The 19,971-nt window shown below is 38.2% G+C and overlaps 1 protein-coding gene across 1 annotated transcript in view; it reads right to left on the bottom strand.

Annotated features, from left to right (window-relative positions):
• Window positions 1-2,870: 2,870 nt before the first annotated feature.
• The window catches only part of LOC127445543 (multiple PDZ domain protein-like), a 34,774-nt gene continuing 17,673 nt past the window's right edge, over window positions 2,871-19,971 (bottom strand). The window contains exons 11-19 of the mRNA XM_051705697.1: window positions 18,259-18,535; window positions 16,303-16,382; window positions 15,967-16,113; window positions 12,199-12,381; window positions 10,776-10,937; window positions 10,304-10,513; window positions 7,703-7,783; window positions 4,776-4,887; window positions 2,871-2,973 (exon numbers count right to left, since the gene is read on the bottom strand). Coding sequence (XP_051561657.1) covers window positions 2,933-2,973; window positions 4,776-4,887; window positions 7,703-7,783; window positions 10,304-10,513; window positions 10,776-10,937; window positions 12,199-12,381; window positions 15,967-16,113; window positions 16,303-16,382; window positions 18,259-18,535 — 1,293 coding nt within the window. The 3' untranslated portion in view covers window positions 2,871-2,932. The remainder of the gene's footprint in view (window positions 2,974-4,775; window positions 4,888-7,702; window positions 7,784-10,303; window positions 10,514-10,775; window positions 10,938-12,198; window positions 12,382-15,966; window positions 16,114-16,302; window positions 16,383-18,258; window positions 18,536-19,971) is intronic.

Genomic DNA, 19,971 nt, shown 5'->3' on the forward strand with positions numbered 1-19,971 from the left:
CAAAACCCCTTTAAAATAAATGTACTAGGATATTTAATTAATACCTTTTGACACTTAAAAGTACACTTACTAATTGATTTATTTGTGTCATCTTGGACATTGACACCTAGGGGCATGGATGCAGCATCATTCAAAATGAATAGTTTTCAGTTAATGATGCCATTGTAGAAATGTACTATTCACAGTCAGCCGTGATTAATTTAAAGGGACAGTTCACCCAAAAATAAAAATTCTCTCATCATTAACTCACTTTCATGCCATCCAAGGTGTGTATGACTTTCTTTCTTCTGCTGAATACAAGCAAAGACTTTAGAAAAATATCTCAGCTGTTGGTGCATTCAGTGCAAGTGAATGGGTAACAACATTTTGAATCTCCAAAAAGCACATAAAGGCAGCATAAAAGTAATCCATATGTCTCCAGTAGTTGAATCCATGTGTTCTGAAGCAATATGATAGGTGTGGGTGAGAAACAGATCAATTATTAAGTCCTTTTTTACTATGAAATCTCCTCCCTGCCCAGTAGGTGGCAATATGCACAAAGAATGCGAATCGGCAAAAGCAAAAAAAAAAAAAAAAAAAGAAAAAAAGAAGAAGAATGTGGAAGTAAAAGTAAAAGTGGAGATTTATAGTAAAAAGGTACTTAAATATTGATCTATTTCTCACCCACACCTGTCATATCGCTTCTGAAGACATGGATTTAACAACTGGAGTCTGATGGATTACATTTATGATGCCTTTATGTGCTTTATGGAGCTTCAAAGTTCTGGTCACCATTCACTTGCATTGTATGGACCTACAGAGCTGAAATATTCTTATGATAATGATTTAAATGGAGTCTTCATCTCATGCGAGTGGTCATGATTTTTCAAAAAAGTTCAATTCACTTCTTTAAGAGTATTTTTTTTGGCAGAGGCTATTTGCACTAAAACAGCAACAAAAAGCATTTTATTTGCACTAAGTGCAAATAGTGTTAGATGCTATTTGCATCCCGGTGCAAACAGTGGCAGATACTATTTTCACTCCTAATTAAATAGCACTATGTTTATTGTTTATTGTGTTTATTTAGAGTCCCTACACCCACCCCTACCCCTAAACCTAACCTTAACCTTTCTTTACAAAAATGAACCATGTTTTTGCAACAGTAACCATAGTATCACCATGATATTTTGCAGTACAATCATAGTATCCACAAAATTAAACATTGTTACTATATTAATGCCATATTACTGTAGTAACAACACCATGATTGATTGCATTCAAACTATGGCTTTGTAACTGCAATATTACTATAGCAAAACTATGGATAATTTTACCTGGATCAGACCTCTCTCTTAACTCCCCGACCTTCACCGTGAAGCGGTACAAAAGGGGGAATCAAACCTGGGTTCTTCTGCACGAAGAAAGCTAATCCATACTGTATTTACACGCTACAGCTTCGCAGTGACAGTTGAGGGTTCAGTTTGTCTTTAGTATATTTCTTTATATAAACTGTGTATTTAAAGGGTAGGGTTAGTCATTATTAATAATTAGCTTAATTTAAGAACATTAAAAGTCAAAAGAAGGTCAAGTACATTGTGAATATAATTAGTCAGAAATATCACAAAACAAAATGCCTTGGAAAAATTAAACAAAGGGACTCATTTGAATTAATAAAAAATACATGTTTCAGTTTTAGGTGAGCAAGCTTTTTATGTGTATGTGTGTGTGTGTGTGTGTGTGTGTGTGTGTGTGGCCAGCCCAATAGTGGAGGTTTAACCACATTATGTACACTGCCTGGCCTAACAAAAGTCACCGTTTGGATTTAAGGCAGTGTTATGATCTGGGGTTGTTTCAATTGATCAGGTCTAGGCTCAGCAACGTTATGCTGCAATAAAATGAAGTCAGCTGACTACCTGAATGTACTGAATGACCAAGTTATCCCATCAATGGATTTTTTCTTCCCTGACAGCACGGGCATATTCCAGGACGACAACGCCAAGATTCATCGGGCTCAAATTGTGAAAGAGTGGTTCAGGGAGCATGAGGAATCATTTTCACACATGAATTGGCCTCCACAGAGTCCTGACCTTAACCCCATTGAAAGTCTTTGGGATGTGCTGGAGATGACTTTATGTAGTGGTTCGACTCTCCCATTGTCATTACAAGATCTCGGCCAAAAATTTATGCAACTCTGGATGGAAATAAATGCTGTGATGTTGCATAACGTTAACAATGCCATGAAGAATGCATGCTGTAATCAAAGCTAAAGACAGTCCAATGAAATATTAGCGTATGCAACTTTTTTTTGGCCAGGCAGTGTCTTAAAAACTTTTTCATTCCTTAACTGTCATTTGCACACCTCAATAACCCCAAAACTGTCTGACTCTCCCATTCAGACCCTCTTATGAGATCATTATTTCTAATCACTGATGAAAGTGACAGCACATCATGAAGAGTCAGTGCGTTTGAGAAGGTTTTAAAACCCCTCACTCACCTTGATGGCATACTAAGTGCTGGCTTTGACTCAGTGTTATATTAAAATCACAGCGTGAGCCCTCAACAATTCATTTTATCCGTGTTACACTGAGCTTATTTTCTACATAATGAAGTTCATACAGTGCATTTGACATTATTGCAGGTGGAAAGTGACTGGTTTGCTTTGTGCTATTTTTTTAGCACTTTAAATCAGTGCTAAATTGCTCTCACTCTGAATAATGTACCATGCAGGCATCTATTAAAACATAATAAGCAGCTGGTTTATAAATAATAAGGAGCCCATGCAAAGAGGAAAAGACTTCAACATAAACAAATGCAATCACGCACCAGACATGAGAAGACAACACTATGGTCATAAAGAATTTGAGATTCATTGATTTTATAAAGTGTGCAGTGTTTTATTTTCAATTTGAACATCCATTTATCCATTTCGTATGTTCCTTTGTGAACAGTCAAATTACAGTACAATCATAGTGCGCAAAATACAGCAGTGCAGATCTGAACATGTACAGCACAGGACAGGACATAGATGACACAACAGGACACCAGAACAAAAGACACACAATCAGAGAGACAGCACATCACGATATTATATTATATACTCTATTCCATCTCTCAGAGATAAATGACTTACAACATAAATCACTGACATGCTGTAACATCGATTTAAAAAGAATCATGGTGAGATTGATGAATTAAACAACACTTGGTTAGACCTTTATCTCAAACCTGATGAATATTAAACTGAATGAATACCTGAGCACATAGAAAGATCAAGATTTAATGGTAAGCTATGATGTAAATAATCTTCACGGATATAATATATGAAGTGCTTCTGTGCCTAATGGCTTTGAGTGTACAAGAAAAGACACATGGCCAGTGAGATGGCACAGTTATATACAGTACACACTGCATTGTGTATAGTCCGACGTGACTGAGAATATCAGAGAAAAAAGACAAAATTGGAGTTTTGTGGCTTTTAGTCCATGTCTGTTAGCTTTGAAGCCCTATATGCTAGTGTACTTCTAAAAGTTGAAAAAAATTTTTTTTTAGTGGGGTGGGGGGGATTTTTGTCCCTTTTTCTCCCCAATTTGGAATGCCCAATTCCCAATGCGCTCTAAGTCCTCGTGGTGGCGTAGTGACTCGCCTCAATCTGGGTGGCGGAGGACGAATCTCAGTTCCCTCCACATCTGAGACGTCAATCCGCGCATCTTTTCACGTGGCTTGTTGAGTGAGTTACCGCGGAGACGTAGCGCGCGTGGAGGCTTCACGCTATTCTCCACGGCATCCACGCACAACTCACCACGCGCCCCACCGAGAGCGAGAACCACATTATAGTGACCACAAGGAGGTTACCCCATGTGACTCTACCCTCCCTAGCAACCGGGCCAATTTGGTTGCTTAGGAGACCTGGCTGGAGTCACTCAGCACGCCCTGGATTCAAACTCGCGACTCCAGGTGTGGTAGTCAGCGTCAATACTCGCTGAGATACCCAGGCTCCAAAAACGTTGACAAAATTAACCTTTAGCAGATATACGCATTTCAAATTTACAGCCTTTCTCTTCTGAAAAATATTGATGACTCTTCTTGCACTATAGATTTTCGTCCAATCAATTGCTCTCAAGAATGAGAATGTCCCTCCCCTAAACTGTGCTCGTCAAGTGATTTAATGGGGTCTTTAAGAAATCACTAGTTGATAAAACATACAGTGTTTAAAGTTGCACATACATCCAAACTAAAGAACATGCCAGTTAGCAAATACTAAACATCTAAAACATTCTTATCTAATACAAAATATCTGCTAAGCAAAATTGGTTACATTTAAAAAAAAAAATATGAAATTATAAAGTATGAAAAAATAAATATGGGTAGAATCTTATGTGAAACAGTTTTTGGTTTCAGTTCTATCTTTTACTATGTATCACCCTTAAGAATACTTACTGTATATTTAATGATGTATAAATGAAAACATTTTTCCTTATTGACCTCATACACTTTTGAAGATCACACATTCTGCAATATGGGCAGAGATCTGAATCACCATGAAATCTTCCATTACATACACAACATAATATTTTGCATATTAGTTTCTGTATACAGTTTATTCTTTGGGAAGGTTTGTGACGTGCGGTAAAGATCCAGTGTTGAGCTGACCACACACACGCACATACAGCTTTTATTACACACTCTTAAAATATGTTTTTAAAGGTCTCTCAAAGAGTTCACCTCTCTATCCATGAACATGCTGAAAATGTATAAACAGAATGGCAGAATGAGTGTAATAAACAGGGCTAACATACCCAGACTGGAGTTTTCCCTGACTACAGTTATGGTTCTCTCATAGCCACTGGAGTGGGCAGAAATGGGGTTACAACCAGCCTCCATCTTGTTGTTTTGAGAGTAGGAGTTTCTCTGAAGCACAAAACAAGAATCATCCATCTTTAGTCAGTGAAATTGCTCTTTTCTTTGCAGATGAGGATAACAGAAAGCAAACCGGATTGTCAGAACTGCTAATAACCTTTTTAAACATCTGTTCTGTAGCAATATTTGATTTTCATGTTCATAGTGTTCATTTAGCGCACAAAAGTCCAGATCTCAAGAGACATCCTGGGTGAGTTGGTGCCAGTAAATGTTTCTTTATGACATTCAAATGGCTTAGCATCAAGAACAGTCCTCTGCAGAGCAATTTCAAGCACTTTCTTTTGAAAAAAAGTCCTTGTTGTTAAATATAGCCCTTCTTTTTAGGAAGAGAAATGCAGTTTTCTAATGTTTACAAAATTCTCCCAAACCCTTGACATAAAGTATTCAGACACTTTCACCTAAAAATGGAAAAAATATATAAATGACTTTCTTTCTTCTGCTGGACACAATTTCCAAAATTTTTAGAAGAATATTTCAGCTCTGTAGGTCCATACAATGGAAGTTAACAGGGTCCAGAATTTGAAGCTCCAAAATGCACATAAAGGCAGCATAAAAGTAATCCATGCAACTCCAGTGGTTTAATCCATGTCTTCTGAAGCGATATGATAGGTGTGGGTGAGAAACAGTTCAATATAAAGTCCTTTTTTACTATAAATTCTCCTCCCTGCTCAGTATGTAGCAATATGCACAAAGAATGCAAATCGCCAAAAACAAAAGAAGAAGAATGTGGAAGTGAAAGTGGAGTTTTATAGTAAAAAAGGACTTAAATATTAATTTGTTTCAGACCCACACCTATCATATCACTTCTGAAGACATGGATTAAACCACTGGAGTCATATGGATTACTTTTATGCTGCCTATTTGTGCTTTTAGAGCTTCAAAGTTTTGCATTGTGTGAAGCTACAGAGCTGAGATTTTCTTCTAAAAATCTTTTTTTTTTTTAGTTCTGTGGAAGAAAGAAAGTCTCATCTACACATATACACATCTGGGATGGCATGAGATTGAGTAAATAATGAGAGAATTTTCAACTATTCCTTTAAGCCAAAATTAAATATGAATGAATATTATGCCTAAATTAAGTGATATCTGCAAGCAAATGATCTTGAATATTTTCTCACAACTAACTTCATATTTCATATGAATTTTTTCCAATTATTTTTAAACAGCTTGTCCCAAGGTCAATTTTAAGGATGTATGAAATCAGTTCGCCTCAAGTTCAAAACAGGTCCATTAAGTTTGACAGAAAGTTTCCAAATACCTTTTATCATAAATTCTGAACAGTACATCTATTATTTAACCCTTGTGCATCAATTTAAAAAAGTTACTCAGAGGTCCTTAGATGACAAAAATGTCTGCGTCAAAAAACTGCCATAATAATATTATATATTAGTATTATTTTCCACTTTCAATTAGTTAATTTTTTTAACCAACATCAGTCCTGATCATAACTACCAAATATTCATTCATTTTCAGGATTTTAACCCTTTAAATGCCAGTTTGTTTATTTAATGCCACTGTTGTTTTTTACACACACACACACACATTTCTCAATACACACAAACAAAACACACTTTGACATCCATACCAACACACACATACAATTTTAGCTGCATCATTTATTAAATTGTCCTGCAGTGCTCTATAATACAGCAAACAGAAAATAGGGAAAAAGCATGTACTTGCTCCATAGGCTAAACATGAGAAAAATGGCGCCATCTGGTGGAAAATATTAAAAATGTAAATTTTGAAGCCAGGGCTCCGGAATGAAAGCGTAATATCATAGAATTCATGATTTTATGCTTTAATGGCACTGGGATCAAATATTGCAGTTTTAATGGGTTTCAATGGGGACATTTTTGTCCTGAAGGTCCTGAGTGTAACTATTTTGTGTATTATAGATGTATTACAGGAACTGAGGTTGAAATATCAAAATTCCCCCAAAATACACACCTTTGGCTAAATTTATGCCGTTGGCGTTAACACAGCCAAAATGATCGAAAAAACAAAAATTAAAAAGACAAAAATGTGCCGAAGGTCGCACAAGGGTTAATCATTTAAAACTTCTAACAAACTATTGATTTTATTATAATAATTATTATAATTATTATTTAAAAAAAAGCTTGTGTTATCTTTCTTAAATTAAGATACTACTTATTTATCATATTTAGGTTAATTAGGTTTGATATTTTGTTATCTAATGCACTAGCACTCATACAATTTTAAGTATGGCTTAACTGTCAAAATACATATTTGGCGCCACTGTACCTATAATGTACACAGTGAAACTGTTCAAAATGTGTTCTCAACAAGCCAACCAGAAGCAATTTAATTTGTTGTATACATGTGTGGTCTTGAGTAAACCAAAACCCTCGTATGAATAAGAGATGATGTCACGCAAATCCTGTCAACAAATATCTCCCCAGTCAAACCCTGGCAGCTAGAATGACCACACTAAATTAGGTCAGTAAAAAAAAAAACAAAAAAAAAACACTTTCTACTGATTGCTTGAGTGCAGCCGGCTAAAAACAACCACTATTTACAAAATCAGTTGCTATAGGACACCACAAAACATACATATCATTTTGCAAATCTTAACTTTACACTGTGATGTAAACAACTAGCCAATTTACAGAATTTATCCTCTTCACGTTGAAAAAATTTTCAAGAGTTAGAAAAAGCATTTGGGTCATGAAGGTCAGTGGTTGCTAGATCAAAACCCTTTTACAGAAAAGAGCATACTAGTATCCAATGTCTCTACAGTTGCACCTTGTGGTGTCTGGAATAAGCAGATAATTATGTAGCCTACCTGCAGAGTGCCTCCCTGGTTGTTATATGCCGAGAGGCAGTTGCCTGTTACATCAGCTCCTGAGTCCTGGGTGTCATTTTCCTGTCAATGATAAAGCTGTTTTATATCTCCCTTTCAAAACTCTTCTCTAACTCCACTCTCTGTCTGGATACAATCACATACACACTCAACTCAAAAGAGAAGACATGCAGGACTAGCTAAACCTGATGTGGAGACACATAAACGCACAACTCGTTTTAGAAAGCTGGTGTTAGAATCCAAGAGACGTTATGGGCCACAGGTACTGAGACTAAAAAGAAAAACCACCACCAGGCAGGACAGTGTGTGATTCAAAATAATATTAAACTAGAACAGAATAAGACTAAACTAGATCTAGATGGATGCAACTAAATATTGGAATGTGTGATATCATTAAAGAGTGATCCCACACCTTTTGACCAATGAATTTCCATTACTTTTTCATGACCTTTCCAGTTGTTCGAGATTAATGGCTAAGGATTATAACTAATTACTATAAATATGTATATACAGTATGTATATACACATAAAATGCTTTAAATAATTTTATTTTTTTCACATCTACACTCCATACTCCATAATGACAAAGCAAAAAACAGATTTTTGATAATTTTGCAAATGTATTTAAAAAGAAAAAACTGAAATATCACATTGACATAAGTATTCAGACCCTTTGCTATGACACTTGAAATTTGGCTCAGGTGCATCCCATTTCTCTGGATCATCTTTGAGATGTTTCTACACTTTGATTGGAGTCCACCTGTGGCAAATTCCATCGATTGGACATGATTTGGAAAGGCACACACCTGTCTATATAAGGTCTCACAGCAATCGAGGGAGAAGGGCCTTGGTAAGACAGGTGACCAAGAACCCGATGGTCACTCTGGTTGAGCTCCAGAGATCATGTGTGAAGATGGGAGAAACTTGCAGAAGGACAACCATCTCTGCAACACTCCACCAATCTGAGCTTTATGGCAGAGTGGCCAGACAGAAGCCTCTCCTCAGTGTAAGAAAGCACCTAAAGGACTCTCAGACTGTGAGAAACAAGATTCTCTGGTCTGATGAAACGCAGACTGAACTGTTTGGCCTCAATTCCAAGCGTCAGGTCTGGAGGAAACCAGGCACCACTCATCACCTGCGTAATACCATCCCAACGGTGAAGCATGGTGGTGGTAGCATCATGCTGTGGGGGTGTTTTTCAGTGGCAGAGACTGGGGGACTGGTCAGGGTTGAAGGAAAGCTGAACGCAGCAAAATACAGAGATATCCTTAACGATAACCTGGTCCAGAGCGCACAGGACCTCAGACTGAACCTTCCAACAGGACCATGACCCTAAGCACACAGCCAAGACAACGCAAGAGTGGCTTATGGACAACTCTGTGAATGTCCTTGAGTGCCCCAGCCAGAGTCCAGACTTGAACCCAATCGAACATCTCTGGAGAGACCTGAAAATGGTTGTCCACCGACGGTCCCCATCCAACCTGATGGAGCTTGAGAGGATCTGCAGAGAAGAATGGCAGAAATTCCCCAAATCCAGGTGTGCAAAGCTGGTCGCATCATACCCAAAAAGACTTGAGGCCGTAATCGCTACCAAAGGTGCTTCAACTAAGAACAGAGTTAAGGGTCTAAATACTTATGTCAATGTGATATTATTATTATATAAATTTGCAAAGTTTTCAAAAATCTGTTTTTTGCTTTGTCATGAAACAGTGGGGGCAGTGGTGGCTCAGTGGTTAAGGCTCTGGGTTATTGATCAGAAGGTTGGGGGTTCAAGATGCCACTGTTGGGCCCTTGAGCAAGGCCCTTGACCCTATCTACTCCATATTTTTACATTAAAAGTTGTGTAATATTTAACATCATTTAATGAATTCTGAACTAACATAAAATAACAATGAAACATTTTATTCATTAATTTAGTTTCATAAATTAACATTAACCGAGATTAATAAATGCTGTAAGAAATATTGTTCATTGTTTGTTCATAATGCATTTTCCAATGCTAACAAACAGAACTTTACAGTAAAGTGTTACTGTATATTCACTATAGAAATTTCCATGACTGTAGAATAAATTATAAAATTCCCTGATATTTCCAGGATTTGCATGACCATGGAACCCTAATTAAATTTAAAAAATACTTATTAATATACTCAAAGAGTCAAAGTAGTCATTAGTAGTCATGGATAATTGAGGAACATGCATTTGCAAATGATCCATGCCAGACTGGTGCTGATGAGAAATGCACCAGTTCACCAAATATACTGTCGCAGGACATGCAAATTAGGCATATAAAGACACAGTAAGTAAGCTCTTAAATAAATGAAACATAAATGTTTGTGGGATCTAATCTGTGGGAATGAGAGACTGTGAATGTGGGATCTGATGGAAGCCTTAGTTGTTTAAACAAAAGCATCTAAATCTCTGTCTATAACTTAGTCGTTTTATCGGACATTCTATGATGACCTGGATGACTGAGAAACTATACATATATTGCATTCTATACAGTATTTCCTCTTCATTGCTCTAGGTTGTGACTGAAGTTGTCTGGCTTTGGATGCCTGTGAAGTGAATGGAGATATTTACTGGTAAGGGTTTGGAGACTCCTATGCATACGGTGCCCAAATCAGTGCTTTTCAGGACCTGAACAGCCTGAGCCAGACTCGCGTGACTCAAGTCAGTCCCGTTGACGAACATCAGCCGGTCGCCTGGCAACAAGCGGCCATCTCTCTCTGCCAAACCGCCTGCTACAAGGGAGCGGATCACTATCACAGTCTGCCCTGAGTTCATGGGGTCCTGAGAGAGTTTCAGAAAGAGACAGCGAGAGAGAAAAAGAGGAGCATAGCAATATATGAGGAGACAGGGCTGCCATGTTGTAGTACACTTTGGTGTTTCAGGGCAATGTGGCTTGTACTCCTCCAGGGTTTCAAACCAACTGGGACTCTTTGATTTGGAGTCCATACTCACAGCTGCTCTCTTGTTGACACACACACACACACACACACACACACACACACACACACACACACACACACCACACACACACACACACACCTACCTGGTAGTCTAGTATGCTGAATCCCAGGCCAGAATCTCCTTTCTGCAGCTCATATACTTGAATCTCGTTTTGCCACATGGCCTGATGGGACAGCACAGAAGCCTTGACCTCCCCATCATCATCTTTGCAGGCACCAAAACCACCCCACGAATTCGGCTTGGCCTTTGATAAAAAGAGTGTAACACAATATTTAAAAGATAAAATGTCCTTTTGTAATAAAACTTGCGTGGAATTAAAAGAAAAGTTAAGCTCAATCGACAGCATTTGTGGCATAATGTTGATTACCACAAAAATTAATTTCGACTCGTCCGGCTTTTTCTTAAAAAAAGCAATAATCAGGGCCTGGGTAGCTCAGCGAGTATTGACGTTGACTACCACCCCTGGAGTCACGAGTTCGAATCCAGGGCGTGCTGAGTGACTCCAGCCATGCTTCCTAAGCAACCAAGTGGCCCGGTTGCTAGGGTGGGTACAGCCATGTTGGGTTAACCTCCTCGTGGTTTTCGGTGGGGCGTGTGGCGAGTTTATCACAGTAAAATCATGTTAACACGCATATTGTTTACGTCATGTGACTATACTTTTGAAAAAAGTGAGTATTTTAAAACTGGCCCCATTCACTTCCATTGTAAGTGCCTCACTGCAACCTTGATTTTTTATTTTTTTTCTCCCAATTTGGAATGCCCAATTCCCAATGTGCTCTAAGTCCTTGTGGCGGTGTAGTGACTTGCCTCAATCCGGGTGGTGGAGGATGAATCTCAGTTGCCTCCGCATCTGAGACCACCAACCCGCGCATCTTATCACATGACTTGTTGAGCGTGTTACCGCGGAGATATAGCGCATGTGGAGGCTTCACGCCATCCACTGCAGCATCCACGCACAACTCACCAAGTGCCCCACCGAGAGTGAACCACATTATGGCGATCACGAGGAGGTTACCACATGTGACTCTACCCTCCCTAGCAACCGGGCCAATTTGGTTGCTTAGGAGACCTGGCTGGAGTCACTCAGCACACCCTGGGATTTGAACTAGCGAACTCCAGGGGTGGTAGCCAGCGTCTTTACCACTGAGCAACCCAGGCCCCGATTTTTGCTGTTTTTAAATAAAAGTAGGGACGAAATAAAATACATTTTGTCAACATGATGCTGTCGATTGAGCTTAACTTGTATCGAACCCGGAATATTCCTTTAAAAAAAACATGCATTAACTAAATGTTATCATGCTTGTTTGAAAGCAAGTTTTAGGAGAGCAACATACAACCACATCTATATTGTAGAGCAGAGCAAAACTAGAAAAATTTAAATTCCTTACAAAAATGTTCATTTATTTTAAGACTTTTCCAGGCCTGGAAATTAAAATCCTCTGTTATTTCCAGATTTTCCATGAATATGGGAACCCTTTAAATACCATGATTAGGACACAGCATACCTTTTCACTAAATTCTGCCAGTAGCTCCTTGAGGGTGAGTTGTACATCATCGTCGTCATCATCTTCCTCACAGAGAGTGGGTGGGATGAGACGACTACATGCCACACAAACGATCACAGGAAGCTCCTTCAGCAAACTCACCACTTCCTTATGTGACTCACCGATCAGTGAGATCCCGTTCACCTACAGACAGAACAAACACAGCAGCTCTCTTATTCTGCTCAGCTGATCCTCTGGGCTTTCCTACTGACAGGAAGAGCTATTTTAAGTAGCTGTCATAATTGATATTCAAGTGCAGACAGCATTGAATAAAGTGCTTTGCATAAAAAAAAGCGAGAAGGAAAAAAGATGGGTGCCCTTAGTTATTATGCATGCAAGTGTTAGCAGGGTTTATGATAAGGGATTACAACAGTGTAATCTATAAACAACAACATTCTCTGTGTGGGTTATGCTTGTCTTATAACCAAATATATTGTTTCCATATGCTTAGCTTGTTTTTTTTTTTTTTTTAAGTACTATTCAAACGCATCCGAACGCTGGAGACCGGACACGCAAGCATATGCGAAGGATTTTCGCATGGCGCTGCGTACCAAAGTTCAAATTTGGTGAACTCTGAGCTGTGAATCGTAAGATTGAACGCCACATTGGCTCAATTCATAGGAAAAATATAAGTGTTTTTATTGTTGCTGGACAGTAAGTATATGGAATATTTTTAAAAAATGTTTTGTATGTTATTTGCTAAAACCAGAAGCTCTCCCGCGTGACATCATATCCTGGTCCGTTGCTAAAATTTTGTGCTCTCAAAGCCTAGTGTAACCGCCCTTTAATGCATAGCTTACATTTTAAATGGTGCTTGATTTAGGAAGGCGGCACTATTACTATTGCTCAGACCTCTGTTTAGGGATTTTTTGTTGTTGTTTTCCAAAAACCAATTCTTCTCAAATTTCGACATCCAACTTATCCCGCACCGTTTGTGCTGTGAACATGAATGATGGTAATGTAATAACAAATCATAATGTAATAAGTAAAATGAAATAAATGTTCATAATGTAATAATTTTCTCATTATAATACAATTCTGAGTGCATAATGTAATAGGTTATTTTATGGGAAAGTCATTACATTATGAACTCTCTTTAGCAACTCATAATGTGATAACAGCACACAATATATAAGTAAAAGTATGTTTATAAAACAATAATAAAACTTAATATATACACATTTATTTTTTGCAAAATTTAGTAGGTCATTACCTTAAGAGAAATATATGCTTATAAGGCTACAACTTTGATATGCTTTGACCCAGAAATACATTTTGAGCTTATGCACTGAATTAAAAAAAGAAAGTCTCAACTTTCTTATTATATAATTATTATTTTCGAATCATTGTCTAGATTTAAATAATGACCGTCATAAAAACTTGTTTTTGAGGAAAAGTACTCTTTTCTCATTTGACAGAAGATTTATTTAAACATAGGCTACAATTTATTTATTTATTTTTTGGGGTGGATTTTCTGCCCTTTCCTCCCCAGTTTGGAATGCCCAATTCCCAATGCGCTCCAAGTCCTCATGATGGCGTAGTGACTCGCCTAAATCCGGGTGGCGGAGGACGAATCTTAGTTGCCTCTGTGTCTGAGACCGTCAATCTGCGCAATTTATCACGTGGCTTGTTGAGCACGTTACCGTGGAGACGTAGCACGTGTGGAGGCTTCACGCTATTCTCCGCGGCATCCACGCACAACTCACCACACGAGAACTGCATTATAGTGACCACGAGGAGGTTACCCTGTGTGACTCTACCCTCCCTAGCAACCGGGCCAATTTGGTTGCTTAGGAGACCTGGCTGGAGTCACTCAGCACATGCTGGATTCGAACTCGCGACTCTAAGGGTGATAGTCAACGTCTTTACTTGTTGAGCTACTCAGGCCCCTAAACATAGGCTACATTAAATAATTTATAGACATCAATCACAGGTAAGTAAAAATATAATTCATATACATATATATTCTGCATTTATTAATAATGTATTTAGAAATGTAGCAATATGCTCCTCTATAGAATTCATTTTTCTAGTTAACTAATGAGCTAAGTATATTCAGGGTTGGGAGGGTTACTTTTTAAATGTATTCCACTACAGATTACAGAATACATGCTGTAAAATGTAATTTGTAACGTATTCCGTTAGATTACTCAAGGTCAGTAACGTATTCTAAATACTTTGGATTACTTCTTCAGCACTGGTAGATTTTTTCACTTGTTTTGACAATAAAAACTCTGCCAGTACAGTAAGACAAAATACACATGTTAAAAATACATTCTCTGAAAAACCGAAATATCTTATGCAGTGTTGTTTCTAAAACAAGATAAATCAAATTGATCTTGTTTTAAGGATTTTTAGATATTTTTACAGGAAAACAATACAAAAATTATTATCAAGAATATGATTTTTGCCCTAATATCAAAGGTCTTACTAGAAAAAAAGAAATTATGATCCAACGTGAATTTTCTTGATAAAAAATATGATCGTGTCTGGTAACATGTGCGTGTAAAATGGCTAGAAATAGCATTTTATCTTAGCGTAAAGCTGAGAGTTTACACAAGGTTTATTTCTATTTCTTCTGCTCCAAACTTACTTCAAACTTACTTCTCTGTCTGCTCGTATGAATGTAACACATCATAAGAAAGTGTTTCACCGCTGTTCAAATGCACTTTGGATCGCATCATTTATATGTTTAAATGTTTTCCATCTGAAAGGACTGAATATTAAATGAAACAAATGACAATAAAATGCAAAGTAATCTCTTCAGTAATCAAAATACTTTTTGAATGTAACTGTATTCTAATTACCAATGATATAAATTGTAACTGTAGTGGAATACAGTTACTTATATTTTGTATTTAAATACGTAATCCTGTTACATGTATTCCGTTACTGCCCAACCCTGAGTATATTATAGGCCTAACTTTTCTGAAGTAAACGTAACGTAAGGTGACAAGCTGTCTTATAATGTTTTGATTTTTTTATAATGTAGGCTATACTTTGAACACATTATTATTATCTCACACTATTTGTCAATTATCAGTATGTATACCTTTAGTTGTCAAATTGAAAAACATTTAATATCCTCTTTTAACTGAAGACTACAAGAATCTTTGGCTCATGTATAATTACAAACATAAATATGTAACATTAGTACTGGTATACTATATGTTAGTATAGATGTATATTAGTAGTAATGTACGGTAATAATAATAATAAATGCTTGAATATTTCAAACCAATTCGTAGGTAATTTAAGACTATATTTGGATAAAAAATGCACTATTATAAAGGAATACAAACATTTGTTTGTTTTTTTCTGCCACAAAAAGGATACTACTTTGTTTTGAAAATATTACAATATGATAAAATGATCACATTTTTAATTAAAATGTTTTTGGTGAGTTCACAATGCAATACATTTCTCATAGTGTAATAACCTCTTACATTTCCCAAACAATTATGCGCTCTTACATAATGTAATAATTATGATGTTTTGAGAGAAATTTTAAATTATGAACATTTATTACATTTAACTAATTACATTATGAGTTGCTACACTGTTCAACGATAGAAAAGAAGTCTGAGAGAAATGTTACAACAATTAGATATTATATAAACAATGGCAGAATTTTCATTTTAGGGAGAACTGTCACTTTAACAGTATTATATTGCTCATGAGAACCACTGTTCTATTGTGTTTGCAAAGGTAAGTATTTGTAAAGTGAACCTCTAGCAGCTCATCTCCAGGGCGTATGACTCCTGTCTGTCCCACTGGACCCTCTGGCAGTATTGAGCAGATATAATGATGACCTTCCTTAGCCTCCAGACTCACACCAAGACCACTGCTCTCACTAAACTTCTGGACCTGGACCACCTATACCCACAATACCATACTCATAACAATGTAAATATAAACACATTACCATATATATTGACGAACAAACACCTTAATAGACATGCACATATATCAAAAACACAAAGAGACATAGATGCATGCTGACACAAATCCCAGCCATGGAAAATAACAGTCAGCAGGACAGGACAGAATACAAATGAGACGCACCATGACTTCATATTGAGGGCCCAGTCTGCTTTGCCACTTCTTCTTCAGTGTTTCCTCCTCTTCATCAGATAGTCTGGCTGCTAAAACATCACACAGTCAATACATTAATGACACAATGACTGTTGAGTACAGTCCAAAGACTGCATGTTTTCATCCTAAAAATGATGGCTGATTCAGTGATTTATCATCATTGTCGAGTCATGAACAACTACACGCTAGATATCAATAAGCAGAATACAAGAAATCTTAAAGGATTGTTCCGGTTTATTTGAAACTTAATATCTATGTCGGTTACTATAGATATCAAAAAGTGATACACTTACAATGGAAGACTAGCAGGCTAGCTGGCAGCACCAGGAATAAATGTCATGTAACTACGACATTATTTCAAGAGGACAACCACTTAAAGGTGCACTACACATTAAAAAGTTTTACCCCTAGGGGGCCTGGGTAGCTCAGCGAGTAAAGACCCTGACTACCACACCTGGAGTCACGAGTTCAAATCCAGGGTGTGCTGAGTGATTCCAGCCAGGTCTCCTAAGCAACCAAATTGGCCCGGTTGCTAGGGAGGGTAGAGTCACATGGGTTAACCTCTTCATGGTCACTATAATGTGGTTCTCACTCTCGGTGGGGTGCGTGGTGAGTGGTGCATGGATGCCGCAGGGAATAGCGTGAAGCCTCCACACACACACTGTCTCCGTGGCAACACGCACAACAAGCCACGTGATAAGATGCGCGGATTGACGGTCTCAGACATGGAGGCAACTGAGATTCGTCCTCCGCCACCACGAGGACTTAAAGCGCATTGGGAATTGGGCATTCCAAATTGGGGAGAAAAAGGGGAGGGAAAAAAAAAGTTTTACCCCTAAAGAAATGAATTGAAAATATGCTTAGAACTATGTACACATACAGGACATAAGATGAAGACTCCAGTCATTTCAGTAGCCTAATTAAAACTGTTATATGAAGCGGGGCTTGTTATCCACGTGAGGACTACAGGAAGGGACATGAAAGGGATGTGACTAAACTGTCCTTAAAGGCGCATTCAGTCATTTTTCCCTCATTTAAAAAGATTAACTTCTAAAGAAATGAATTGTATTTTTGAAACATATGTATAAAACCATGACCACTTACATGAGATGAAGACTCATAATATTAACCTTAAAAAAAGCTGTTTTATTCTACATGGAGAGGGTCCCCTCATGGAGGCTGAAATGTGAGAATCAAATGACCAGCCAAATACCACTCGTTTAATCTTTGGATATTTTCACTTAAAGATTAAATTAATCCTGTCTGACTGTGAATAGTGAATTTCTACAGTGACATTAGTAACTTAAAACTATTGCTTTTGAATGATGCTGCATCCACATCACTAGGTGTATAATGTGGTTCTCGCGTGGTGAATTGTGCGTGGATGCCGCGGAGAATAGTGCGAAGCCTCCACACGCGCTACCCCTCCGCGGTAATGCGCTCAACAAGCCACATGATAAAATGCGCGGATTAACGGTCTCAGACGCGGAGGCAACTGAGATTCGTCCTTCGACACCCGGATTGAGGCGAGTCACTACACCACCACGAGGACTTAGAGCGCATTGGGAATTGGGTGCAACTTTAAATCTTATTAGTAATGCTTAACTAGAATCTCCTACTCCTGGAAAACTAGTCCCACCTGGGACCATTTAGATAACCTTGCAGATAAAGTAAGTAACAAACACTTTTATTCAACAATTCATGTAAGTGCTTTAACAAACTTAACGCTTCTGCTTTAAAACCCTCTGGCACGCTTGTTTGCAAAGCTTCCGTTTCAAGAGCGTTTCCTGTATGCTCTTGAAACACCATGCCACAGAAGCTGTTATTATAATCAAGAGAGAAAGGGCTAAGATGAAGAACGCATGAACCAAACGTATGAATGAGTATAACTGACACACTGACTGAGTGTAAAACAGTTTCACTAACTGCGCTCTCTGTTGAAGTTGAGGTCCCAGCGTTCAGTATAGAGAACTTTCCCTGGGGGCAGAACTGGCTTTGGCTCTGGTAGACATGTGGGTGGTGGAGAGGGCAGGAGACCCAGTGGGGTCAAAGGTCTCTGGGAGGTCGTGGATGTTGTAGGGGTTGTTTGTGTTTCATATTGCGAGCCCTTTCTCAGAAGAGATGTATCTTCATGTTGGCCAGAAAAGTGCAGAATTTCTTCCGCCTTCTGTTCACTGCAGTCACGTAGACTCTGATCATCCACCTGAACACACACACAACAACATGACAACACAAGTTACCTTACATAACCCTACACACACACAAAAATAAAATCCATGTCATGTGATTCACCCTCAGGGTGGCCACTAAAAGTTTACAGATCTTCAAAGATTTGAGTTGCTGTTTTATTATTATTATTATTATTATTATTATTATTATTATTATTATTTCAATGAAAAGAGACTTGTATTTGGAGTTCTAATGATTCATTAAGGTTAAGTTCTAATGCAATACTGTATTAAAAAAAGCGTACACATATCTACAATATAATTTGTCACTCAAAAATAGCAACAGTAGTTTTCAACTCGTTTTGCTGGTTTAGACTATATACTGGACATCATGTGGCAACCAAACACAGTACCAAACCCAAGTGCAATGCCAGAAGTAGTCTGGGTCATATTTCCTTTTACCTTGCACGCTTGAGTTTTGTTCATGGTTTCCCAGGATGAGGCATGTCACACCCAGGCATGTACCCATGTAGGCATCTGTCTTTTTGGCTAGCTTCTACCAAGTTACAGATTAATTTGCGCCAAAGTTGCACAGCCTTTGACATCAACACCAAAATATATTGTAAATGTTTTCTCCTCCTTTTAAAAGTTGATAAGTCCATTTATTTTGCTCTCCTAAAAATCTGTGATTATATTACATTTCATTTATGCATTTGGCAGATGCTTTTATCCAAAGCAACTTACTACAGGGACAATCCCCCTGGAGCAACCTGAAGTTAAGTGCCTTGCTCAAGGACACAATGGTGGTGGCTGTGGGGATTGAACCAACAACATTCTGTTTACCAGTTCAGTGCTTTAGTCCACTACACCAGGTGCATTGGTCAGCTGCATAAGTATTATTTGCATTTTGATTGTTTTACCCTGCTGTCCGTGACCCTATCAGAACAGACCCACCAGTAGAGAACCACTGGCTTGAAATATAATTCACAGTTACTGTGGTCAAGTTGTTGTTTTCTTTTCCTTTTTTTTCTTTTTTTGATTTTCTCCCCAATATGGAATGCCCAATTCCCAATGTGCTCTAAGTCCTCGTGGTGGTGTAGTGACTCGCCTCAATCCGGGTGTCGAAGGACGGATCTCAGTTGCCTCCGCGTCTGAGACCGTCAATCCGCGCATCTTATCACATGGCTTGTTGAGCGCATTACCATGGAGACATAGCGCGTGAGGAGGCCCACGCTATTCTCCGCGGGTTATACATGCCCCACCGAGAACGAGAACCACATTATAGCGACCACGAGGAGGTTACCACATGTAACTCTACCCTCCCTAGCAACCGGGCAAATTTGGTTGCTTAGGAGACCTGGCTGGAGTCACTCAGCACACCCTGGATACGAACTCACGACTCCAGGGGTGGTAGTCAACGTCAATACTCGCAGAGCTACCCAGGCCCCCAACTTGTTGTTTTCTTAAACTA

This window comes from Myxocyprinus asiaticus, chromosome 8 (assembly GCF_019703515.2).
Source record: "Myxocyprinus asiaticus isolate MX2 ecotype Aquarium Trade chromosome 8, UBuf_Myxa_2, whole genome shotgun sequence".
Classification (NCBI taxonomy): Eukaryota; Metazoa; Chordata; class Actinopteri; order Cypriniformes; family Catostomidae; genus Myxocyprinus; species Myxocyprinus asiaticus.